Source organism: Gymnoscopelus microlampas (assembly GCF_963454915.1).
Source record: "Gymnoscopelus microlampas genome assembly, chromosome: 24".
Lineage (NCBI taxonomy): Eukaryota > Metazoa > Chordata > Actinopteri > Myctophiformes > Myctophidae > Gymnoscopelus > Gymnoscopelus microlampas.
In genome coordinates, this window is record NC_139961.1 from 3,507,600 (window position 1) to 3,520,004 (window position 12,405).

At 43.1% G+C, this 12,405-nt stretch overlaps 1 protein-coding gene across 1 annotated transcript; it reads right to left on the reverse strand.

The window, feature by feature from the left end:
* Positions 1–256: 256 nt before the first annotated feature.
* On the reverse strand, positions 257–9,365 carry lipt1 (lipoyltransferase 1). Its single transcript, XM_084051681.1, has 5 exons — positions 9,194–9,365; positions 7,773–7,954; positions 5,464–5,692; positions 3,996–4,217; positions 257–1,258 (listed from the first exon to the last, which is right to left on the reverse strand). Exons 1-5 carry the CDS (start codon positions 9,285–9,287, stop codon positions 837–839), a joined length of 1,149 nt encoding a protein of 382 aa, XP_083907807.1. The 5' UTR covers positions 9,288–9,365; the 3' UTR covers positions 257–836.
* Between the last annotated feature and the right edge of the window lie 3,040 nt (positions 9,366–12,405).

Genomic DNA, 12,405 nt, shown 5'->3' on the forward strand with positions numbered 1-12,405 from the left:
AACCACCTGTATTGTAATTGTACAGCAGAGTCAGACGTGAAGTGAGGTCCACATAACCAGCTCTGACAGTGTAGATAGAAAACGGTCCCAAATGTGATGAAACCCATTCCGGTTCCTTAACTCTTTGACTGCCAGAAATAAAACATATTTTGCCAGCGATTTTCGAGTGGAAAATCATAGAATATGTATCTCCAGTGTGATCGATCGCTTTAAAAGACGCATTTGAGTCGTTTGGGGGGGGGGGGGGGGGGGGGGGGGCGAGCCGCCACGATCATCCGTTCCATAGTTGTGGCTAGCCTGGAATGGCCAGAATAATATCACTGCGTAGCTATTAGTCTGGAATCTCTGTGTGTAACCTGCATTTTAGTGGGGCAAATTAAAAAAATGCCTCTGGTGATAAATTTGCATACTGGGCCCTGATTGGTCCCTCACAACTTCGGAGGGAGAGAAATCCAATCTCTATTGAGAGGGGCCAGACCTAATCTGCCGAGGTATTTTTTTTTTGCAATGGCAGATTGGTCTGGACCCAGGCTAAGTTGTGGCCAGTTGAACGTAGGCTGTTTTCGCCAAAAAGCAACACAAACAGAGAAAAGGTCATTCTTCCAAATCGAACAACAAGGACATCAATGGGTTGTTTGTTTGCGATCACGTGACCCGCTGCTCCTCTGCCTCACAGCGAGCCGAACAGTGACCCATAGGCAAGCGAACAGCGCCATCTAGTGGAAAACACAAAATCCCGTCATTCTCGTCATTGGCACACTGGACCGTAGCAGAATATGACGGGAAATCTGGTCATTGGCGGTCAAAGAGTTAAATGTTGTTAAACGTTATGCGTGTCACATCAGAGCGGCCACACTGTGACACAGCTCCCTAAGCCCCGCCCCTCGCTCGCCCCCGCGCGGCGCCGTTCTCGACATCTCCGCGCCGACCGCCGCCACGGCGCCCGGACAGAAGCGGCAGCCAATCAGCATCGACGAGAGCTCGTCGCACGCCTCCGCCGGCAGCCAATCGGGCGACGCCGTGATCTGGCATTGTTCTATCAGCCCGTTCTTCACCTCCATGCTGACGGACGCCGGGCCGCGGGGATTGGTGGAGGCGTCGTCGTCGTGGAGACGGAGGGGGGCGTGGACGGTGAACTTGGGAGTGCGTCCGAACCTCCACTCCCAAGACCGCAGCTCATTGGCCAGTCCGTGGATACCAGGAAATGACCGGTCATCACTGGGATCCACAAGATGGACCTCTGCACTGATACCATACTCTGAGGAGAGGAGAGGAGAGGTTGTATTTATATCAGGAATATTAAAATATTCTTTCTACATTACATTACATTACAGTCATTTAGCAGACGCTTTTATCCAAAGCGACTTGCAAACAGTCATAAATGATGAACTGTCTTCACTTTACTGTAGGGCAGTGGTTCTCAAACTTTTTCATGTCAAGGACCCCCTAATTGACACTTATTACCTCGCGGACCCCCACTTGAAAAGATAATCCAGGGACCCCAATAAGAGAAGTTTTTTACGGCTCTCTAGCAGTGATTCTCAACCATTTTAATTTCAAGGACCCCCAGTTTAACATGCATTAGGGCTACGGACCCCCATTTAATGGCATTTATACCTCTGGGACCCCAATTCACATTGTAAAATCAATGTTAATTTAACTCTGAGAGTGTACAAATGGAACCAAATGGACCCGTTAGGGTCCATTTGGTTCCATTTGTACACTCTCAGAGTTACAGACCCATAAGGATCCATTTGGTTCCTGTCCATCATTTAGCTGGGGACCCCCTGGAACCCCCTCAAGTACCCCTGGGGGTCCCCGGACCCCACTTTGAGAACCAATGCTGTAGGGCACATAATAACATGTACAAAGGATTTATAGATACTTTAGGAATGTTTTACAAAGCATACGTTAAACATGAACAAACACATTAACAGACAGTTGTAAATGATGAACTGTCTTCACTTTACTATAGGGCACATAACATGTACTAAGGATTTATAGATACTTTAGGAATGTTTAACAAAGCATATGTTAAACATGAACAAGCTACCAATAGCTTGTATATATTATGTAACATCAGTTACAAATGATTTAATAATCATTTACAGATGTATTATACATGGCTTATTCATGAATAATTTTACTACTTACTAATACCTTTATAGATGATTTGTAACCGTAGTTATAAAGGTTTTAGTAATCATTTACGAATTTCAATAAACAGGTTGATAATGATTTGTTAATAGTCTACAAACTGCTTATAAACGTTTATAAATGCTTTAGAATGGGTTGTTACAAATGATTTAATAATCATTTACAGATGTATATAAATGGCTTATTCATGCATAGTTCACTACTTACTAATACTTTATAAATGATTTGTAACTGTAGTTATACATGTTTTAGTAATCATTTATGAATGTCAACAAACAGGTTGTTAATGATTTGTTAATAGTCTACAAAGAGCTTATAAACGTTTATAAATGCTTTATAACGGGTCATTATTGTAAAGTGCTACCAAAGAATTTATTTTAACGCAAGTGAATGGGTTTTTTGACAAACTTTTTCTTACTGTAATCAAAATTGTCATAAATTCTATATGCTTCCAGTCGCTAGTTTAAAGTCTCCTTTCAATCATCAGGATATGCGTTTTGCTAAATTATGGTCCCATTTATTTTAAAATTGACGATAAAGTAGGCTATTCTCTAGGAGGGGCGGGATGATTTGATTGACAAGCTACACAACCAATAGCATTCATTCCCCGCCCCCGCTCTTGATTGACAAGCTACCCAACCAATAATGGTCTGGTCTCATTCTGCAGGATATGACGCGATATGACGCGATATTGAAAGATGGCGGACCTACAGTCTTGGAACAATCGGCTTCATTTTTGGTCTGTAGAAAGCAGCGGAGTGGCTTTGTCCATCTCATTTATACAGTCTATGCTTCAACATAGGTAGGGAATGAAACTACTAATCACCAGAAGTCTTAAGTGCATTTTCTGCAAAAACAAGCAACCAAGAGTATACCTAGCGCTAAGGTAAAAGTGCAATATATCAGCTACCTACTTTCTTAAACAGATGAGACAAAATAGCAAAATCAAATGAGCAAGAGCTAAAACAAATAAGTGTATCGACTAAACAAGATCCAATAAAACAATACAACAATAAAACAAGAGTTCATACAACTAGTTAACAACAAGTAGGCCAGGCAAAGAGGAAGGGTAGTGTTTCCTTTCTAGCTCTCTATTCTTCTCTGCTGTCCTAAAAGCTTAGCTCAACATATCAGACCAATCATTCATTTTGTGATAAAAGCACCACATTTGGCAGATGTGTTGATAGATGTGTTAAACTGCTAAAAGCTAAGGCTAAAGCTAAACTGGATAGCGTGGGCATCGCAAATTCACACCCTGGTGGGTGAGGCAGTCATTTTTCTAAATTGCCACCAGCCAGTGGCGTGCACAGACATTTTGAGGGGCAGGTGCTCAAGTAGATTATACTTTTTTTTGCTTACTTGGTCTGCTCTTTTTTCCCTCTACACCTAAACCTCTTTGCCAAAAATAGCAGATCTACAAGCTCACAACGCCTCGCAGCGCGAGGCGTTGTGAGCTTGTAGATCTGCTATTTTTGGCTAAAGTTCTCCTCAGAAAAGGGATGCTAGGTTTCGAGTGGTTATGGTAAAAAGAAAACTCGTACCACATAAAGATTTGGCGGACCCCCTGTAGTAACTCTGAGGACCCCCTAGGGGTCCCGGACCCCCTGTAGTAACTCTGAGGACCTCCTAGGGGTCCCGGACCCCCTATTGAAGACCCCTGCTGTAAACTGGAAAAAAAATAACTTTTTTTCTTCTTTTTTTCAAAAGGGCACTTCTGGTCAAGAGGGCAAAGGGCAGGTGCTCTAGCACCACCTAGAGTCTATCTGTGCACGTCCCTGCCACCAGCGGTTGGTCTAATAGTCCTCACCCACCCTCTAGTGGCTAAATGTAATACAGACCTGTTTCATACTGCTCTGCCACGGCGCTCATGACCGTCCGGCAGTCCAGAGCGGGGTCCTCGTCCTGCAGGTTCCTGACGGGCGAGGGGACGCTGGGCGTGGCGTTGCTACGGATCCCCTCGCAGGTCGGCCTGAGCGCCGCCGACAGCAGAGCCCTGTCCGCTGAGCAGAGCAGGGTGCAGTGGTGGTAGGACACGGTGCGTCCCAGCTTAGCTGCTGTCCCTGATGAAGACAACACAACACAGTTATAGGACAGTAAGGACACACTATCACCCAGCTCAGCTTAGCTGTGTGTGTGTGTGTGTGTGTGTGTGTGTGTGTGTGTGTGTGTGTGTGTGTGTGTGTGTGTGTGTGTGTGTGTGTGTGTGTGTGTGTGTGTGTGTGTGTGTGTGTGTGTGTGTGTGTGTGTGTGTGTGTGTGTGTGTGTGTGTGTGTGTGTGTGTGCGCGTGCGTGTGTGTGTGTGTTTGACTCGGTTCCACAGATGAGTGTTGTGAAAGTATATAAACTACAAGCTCACAACGTCTCGCACTGCGAGGCGTTGAGAGCTTCTAGGCTATTTTCACAATGTTTGCCTCTTTCTTAAGTAATATTTGGCCAATTTGGTATTAAAAACATCTTAAAAAAAGTTATTATATTGTCACTTTATAATGCAATTGAATATGTGTGTGTGTAAAAAACTATAAAATGTTTTCCAAATGGGAGAGGAATGGTGTGTGTGTGTGTGTGTGTGTGTGTGTGTGTGTGTGTCTGTGTTTGTCCGGTCTGGTCGTGTGCGCGCCGACTAGTCCTTGTGCTTGAAATGGCAGCTTCACATAAGAGTGAGGTGTGGGATGATTTAGTCAAGACTGACGATAAAACAGTGCAATGCAAATTGTGCAGCACAAAGGATGCGTATCACTCGTCGTCAACATTAGTGATGTCAAATCACATTGAAGCCAGACACCCGGTCACAAAGCCTGCCTGACAGAACAGAAGACTTCACATTACATTACATTACATTACAGTCATTTAGCAGACGCTTTTATCCAAAGCGACTTACAATAAGTGCATTCAACATAGGTAGGGAACGAAACTACTAATCACCAGAAGTCTGAAGTGCATTTTCTGCAAAAACAAGCAACTAAGAGTATACCTAGCACTAAGGTAAAAGTGCAATATATCAGCTACCTATTTTCTTAAACAGATGAGACAAAATAGCAAAATCAAATGAGCAAGAGCTAAAACAAATAAGTGTATCGACTATCAACAAGATAGAATAAAACAATACAACAATAAAACAAGCGTTCGTACAACTAGTTAACAACAAGTCACAATGAAACCTCGCCATAGTGATGACCGGCAGGCAGAAAAGATCACTGATCTGACAGCCAAGATGATAGATAGCCTAAGATATTATGCCTACTTATTAGCGTTGTCGAGGAAATATAATACGATAGGAAATACAAATATCAATAAGAGTCTGTGTACCGGAGATCTTATAGTGTCCGTTGAGCAGCACGTCGAAGCGCTCGGTGCTTTGGACGTCCAGCTGTGGGGAGAGGTTCTTCAGAGCCGTGGTGAGAAGCCTCAGGTTCCTGTGCCTGTCATACTGCTTCTTGGAGGTGAAGAACGTCAGGTTGACGTTTCCCAGGTCGTGGAACACCGTTCCTCCTCCACTCCTCCTCCTGGCCAGAGGAACCTGAGAACTCCTCAACACCTTCACACACACACGCGCACGCGCACACGCACGCACGCACGCACACACACGCACACGCACACACACACACACACACACACACACGTTTACATTGCTGTATGTACAATTACATAATAAATATAAATGTGAATAAAGAAATGTGTAAACAGAGCTGTGTTACATTGCAACTTAGCGGGAAGACTATCTTACCAAACAGTATAAGAATTGTGCATTTTCTGTCAGAAATAGTTATACGTCCATATAGGAAAGGTTAGCTTGGGATTAGGGATGTTAACAATTAATGGATTAATCAAATTAATCGATTAAGAAATTATCCAATTAAATCAAACGATTAACAATTAATTGAAAAAATTAAAACATTTTTTTTTTTTTTTTTTTTATGTTCAGAACCCAAGATATGATGATTTGAAGATTTTCTGCTCCATTCACTTCTTGTTTAACTTACTGAAAAAGGCTGTATCTCGGCATCTAAGCACTTTTTTTTTTTAAATCTGAAATTAAGATTCTCAGATTAAAAAAAAAACGCCGCTTATCAGTTAACCGGTTAATCGGTCGATAAGGTTATCAATTATCAATTATTAATGAATTGATCGATAATTTGCATCCCTACTTGGGATACACTTTTGAAACAGTTGACAGCAGTATACAGTATCAATGTTTTGCATTACCTTGGTATAAAACATGGGTGCCCACACTTTTTTGACTTCAGAACTACTAAAATGACCAGCTCGACTAGATCTACCCACCGCATTTTTATTTACCTGAGAGGGCGTTGGATTAGCGCCGCTGGCGTTACATATCAGACAAACACACTTGGAATGAGAAATAGTGGTGGAATATAGTCTTCCTCCCATCCTGTATGGAAGTGGTAGGTTTTTGGGTTCTTTGCCTTGCACAATGTTTTAATATAACTATGTAATTCTACTGATGTTAGCACTTGAAAACAAAGCATTGCATTGGGGGGTTTGACTGCTATAGAAGTCGTGAAGGGAGCTGACCGGCCCTTTCTGATATTAATCACTCAAGTCACCTTATTTCAAGTGGCAGATGACAAAAAGGAGGAGTTCTGTGATTTATATTCATAAAAAAAATATATATATTTCAATAATATTTTTTAGGGGCATGTCATGTGGTCTACCTGCATAGCTTTGTGATCTACTGGTAGATCGCGACATATTAAAACCTTTGAGAGAAATAGCAGCAATTTATTCAAATGTAATTAAAGGTAGTTGCTCTGTTCATATGTGTGGTATCTCTATGTACTGACTGAGGTCATATATAGCAACATAGGTTTTTCAGAAAACTCAAAAAACAAAGGTTTTGACTTTTACAGGGGCCAGTTTTGAATTGCAGCCACCAGAAGGTACTCTTTTAGGGTTATTGAAGGAGAGTAGGGTTTTACACTCCTTCACTACTGTTGGTAGGGCATTCCACATTTTTGTGGCATAGCAGGAGAACGAGTTCAACCCCTTGTTTGTGCCAAATCTGGGTTGGACGTGATCAGTGGAGCTGTACCTCTGGTGTTGTGATTGTGGACTTCATTTAGGTTTTTGAAGTAGTTTGACAGGTACATGGGTATCTTAACGTTGTGGTGTACCGCAGTGGTTCTCACACTTTTTCATGCCAAGGACCCCCAAATTGACACTTACTGTAATAGCCCGCGGACCCCCATTTGAAAAGATATGCCAGGGACCCCCATAAGAGAAGATTTTTACGGCTCTAGCAGTGATTCTCAACCATTTTAATTTCAAGGACCCCCCAGTTTGGACATGCATTAGGCCACGGACCCCCATTTAATGGCATTTATATCCCTGGGACCCCAATTTATATCGTAAAATCAATGTTCATTTAACTCTGAGAGTGTACAAATGGAACCAAATGGACCCGTTAGGGTCCATTTGGTTCCATTTGTACACTCTCAGAGTTACAGACCCATAAGGGTCCATTTGGTTCCATTTGTACTCTCTCAGAGTTACAGACCCATAAGGGTCCATTTGGTTCCTAACTATCTATCATTTAGCTGGGGACCCCCTGGAACTCCCTCAAGGACCCCTGGGGGTCCCTGGACTACAGTCCTTACCTTCAGGTCGCTCTCCTGCCAGGGGTTCTGGTGTCGGCCCACCACCACACAGGGGGTGTTCCTCCACAGCAGCAGAACGTGTGGGTTGCTGGTCAGGTCCATGTGGTCATGGAGCCAGTCCTCCAGGGCCAGGTTCTGGTAGATGTCTGTGGAGGTGGACTGTAAGACCAGGCCCGGAGACGCTGTGGGGGTGGAGGTAGACCCGTCACTATTATTACATAATAATCCTCTAATCGCAATTATTTTTTTGCATAATCGTCATAATCGTCAACATGTTGAAAAATGGTCACACATTTTGAAATATTGAAAGAAGCAGAAATAGTAGATCTACAAGCTTACAACACGTCACGATTTCTGCTATTTTTACATGGATAACATTTTAATAGATATTAAATATGTTGCCCTGTGTAATTTTCGATTAGGAAGCCTAAAAGGCAAACAGAATTGTTTTATTTTATTCATATATTCCAATGTTTCAATGCCATGAACACAATGAATCCTGAATCACAATTATTTGAGTGACAATTAATCATCAACTTCATCAACAATCATCAACACTACCCTTCCTCTTTGCCTGGCCTACTTGTTGTTAACTAGTTGTAGGAACTATTGTTGTATTGTTGTATTGGATCTATTAGCTCGTGCTCATTTGATTTGGCTATTTTATCTCATGTGTTTATGAAAGTAGATAGCTGATATATTGCACTTTTACCTTAGCGTTAGGTATACTCTTGGTTGCTTATTTTTACAGGAAATGCACTTAAGACCTCTGGTGATTAGTAGTTTCGTTCCCTACCTATGTTGAATGCACTCATTGTAAGTCGCTTTGGATAAAAGCGTCTGCTAAATGACTGTAATGTAATGTAATGTAACTTAAATTTGTAATGACAGCCCTAGGTGGAGATACAGGTATAAGTACAAAACATCTGAAAATGTTTAGTGCCAGGGACCCCCCAGAAGAGATGATTCATGTTAAATACAAATTCGAAATGATTCCGAAGTTTCCAACCATTTTTTATATTTTCAATACTTTTACTTTTACTCCACTACATCTCACATATATTACACTACAATTATTTGACAGCTTTAGTTGCTAGTTACTTTGTAGATTTTGATTATTATTACAAAACATACATTTCAGCCCTATTTAAACGTTGGCTATTTGAAAATAGCAGATCTACAAGCTCACAATGAGTCGTATGGTTATATTTTTTTGAAAACTTTGTGATATGGGACATTCTGCATGATATTACTTTCTACTTTCTACTTTTTACACCAATACTTTTCTACTTTTACTCAACAAAAAAACTAAATTTCAAATACAGGACTTGCAACAAGAGTATTTCTACATTTCTGCAGTATCGATACTTTTACTCAAGTAAAAACATGCGAGTGCTTTTCTTTCCATCGCTGTACTGTACCTTTAAACACGGAGGTCACAGATGTCACGCTCCTGCGCTGGAGACACACCGCTGTACGGCGAAGTAATGACGTCATGGTCCCTAATGACGTCATGAGTGATCAATCAATGTATTTTGATTGACAGACAGATCAGTGTGTTGTTGTCTCTGAAAAACGTGTGTGTTTTGCTTGTGGAAGACAGCTGTGTTCCGTCAGCAACGATAAGGTGGCAACAATAAGACTTCCGGTGGACGATCTCTTCAGAATAAGAGTACCCTCTAGAGCAAAAAGGAGCCATTGAAAAACGGTTAATTTGCACATTAAAACTATAAATTCAGCATTTAAACGACATATTATGTTTCTATACAACACATATTATGTTTCTGTGTAACAAAAAGGGATTTAAAACATTAATAATTTATATAAATGGATAAATGCTGTTCAAAGGAGTGCATAGCCTATACAAATTGGACACTGCACAGGAGACGGCTCCGCGAGGCAACACTTTGGACATACGCACGCGTTCAGGGAGACCTCCTCTACAATACCACACTGTCCGCTAAGCGGGAGAGGTGTAAAAAAAAGTGTGGCGGGCCGTCCAGTGAGGTCAGAGGTCAGAAAAGTGCCACTTTTAGACAATAGTGGGCGCTGCACAGGAGACGGCTCCGCGAGGCAACACTTTGGACATACGCACACGTTCAGGGAGACCTCCTCTACAATACCACACTCTCGGATAAGCGGGAGAGGTGTAAAAAAAAGTGTGGCGGACCGTCCAGTGAGGTCAGAGGTCAGAAAAGTGCCACTTTTAGACAATAGTGGGCGCTGCACAGGAGACGGCTCCGCGAGGCAACACTTTGGACACACGCACATGTTCAGGGAGACCTCCTCTACAATACCACACTGTCCGCTAAGCGGGAGAGGTGTAAAAAAAAGTGTGGCGGGCCGTCCAGTGAGGTCAGAGGTCAGAAAAGTGGCAAAAAGTGCCGCTTTCAGACAATAGTGGGCGCTGCACAGGAGACGGCTCCGCGAGGCAACACTTTGGACATACGCACACGTTCAGGGAGACCTCCTCTACAATACCACACTGTCCGCTAAGCGGGAGAGGTGTAAAAAAAAGTGTGGCGGGCCGTCCAGTGAAGTCAGAGGTCAGAAAAGTGCCACTTTTAGACAATAGTGGGCGCTGCACAGGAGACGGCTCCGCGAGGCAACACTTTGGACATACGCACACGTTCAGGGAGACCTCCTCTACAATACCACACTCTCCGCTAAGCGGGAGAGGTGTAAAAAAAAGTGTGGCGGGCCGTCCAGTGAGGTCAGAGGTCAGAAAAGTGCCACTTTTAGACAATAGTGGGCGCTGCACAGGAGACGGCTCCGCGAGGCAACACTTTGGACATACGCACACGTTCAGGGAGACCTCCTCTACAATACCACACTCTCGGATAAGCGGGAGAGGTGTAAAAAAAAGTGTGGCGGACCGTCCAGTGAGGTCAGAGGTCAGAAAAGTGCCACTTTTAGACAATAGTGGGCGCTGCACAGGAGACGGCTCCGCGAGGCAACACTTTGAACATACGCACGCGTTCAGGGAGACCTCCTCTACAATACCACACTCTCGGATACGCCCGAGAGGTGTAAAAAAAAGTGTGGCGGACCGTCCAGTGAGGTCAGAGGTCAGAAAAGTGCCAAAAAGTGCCGCTTTCAGACAATAGTGTGCGCTGCACAGGAGACGGCTCCGCGAGGCAACACTTTGGACATACGCACACGTTCAGGGAGACCTCCTTTACAATACCACACTCTCGGATAAGCCCGAGAGGTGTAAAAAAAAGTGTGGCGGACCGTCCAGTGAGGTCAGAGGTCAGAAAAGTGGCAAAAAGTGCCGCTTTCAGACAATGGTGGGCGCTGCACAGGAGACGGCTCCGCGAGGCAACACTTTGAACATACGCACGCTTTCAGGGAGACCTCCTCTACAATACCACACTCTCGGATAAGCCCGAGAGGTGTAAAAAAAAGTGTGGCGGACCGTCCAGTGAGGTCAGGGGTCAGAAAAGGGCCATTTTCAGTGCATAGCCTTTACAAATTGGACGCTGGACACGAGACAGCTATTTGCCGTGGCACTTGTGACATACGCACAAGGTCATACCTGTCATTCCACTTCAATTTTATTTCTGTTATCTATAATTTTATTTCTACTTCATTACATCAGTATTGTTACTTGTTACTGACATATTTTGTTTGGTTGTGTTAGCACAGTCTTTGTAGAAACAGGTGTCAACATTTCACTGCTTGTACCTGTATTGAGTAAGTGACAAATAAATCCCTCTTGATTCTTGTTCAGATTAGTTCCAGAGTTCTCTTTGAAAATGTCACACATTTTGAAATGGCTCCACATCCATTGCCTGATTGATATTAAGCTGGTAAGTACACATGATGTAATAGACATGCCACTAAAAGTATGCACTTAAAAGTATATTTTCATTCATTATTTATATTCTTTATAATTGTGAATGTTAAAAATTGTGGAAAGTTGAGCAGAACATATTTTTGCAACTGTGTCCAAGATGCCTTTTTGTGACACTTCAAGTGGCTGCACTATGAGTTGTGACATGTTCTTTCTAGATGGTACGGCCTGGTCACCACATTGAGTACAAATAGTGACCAAGATTTTTCAGGCAAAGCAGGTCATTTCCAAGGAAAGGAGCCCCAAGTGTGTCACAAAGCTGTTTAATATGTGGCACACGTCTGTCATAGAAAATTGCCGAGACACTAATGACACCACCTGAGTGTTGGCAACATTGAGTTTCTCAAGCGCTTTTTTAAACAATGCTGGGGACTGCGCTGCTGCTGCTGCTGCTGCTGCTGCTGCTAGCCGTGTGTGACATTTTTGGAAAGCAGATGTCTGTTTTAGAAATGTTAGTATTGGTAATGGTATGGCTTCACACATATTGTGATTTGGTCTTTCATTGCAAAAAAACACATCTACATCATGGCCAATATCTTCCAAATTGTCCTCTATTGTGATGCCAGCATTAAGTGGTGCATCATTACATTTCACATAGAAATAAATGTACCCATGTGGTTTTGCCACTTGCAAAACCACCCCTCTGACACACAAGTGGAGGCACGCATTGCTGCTTGTCTGGCTGACATCTCGGAGTGGATGTCGACAAACCACCTGAAGCTCAACTTGGACAAGACCGAGCTGATGTTCATCCCGGGGAAGGGCTGTCCTCACCGA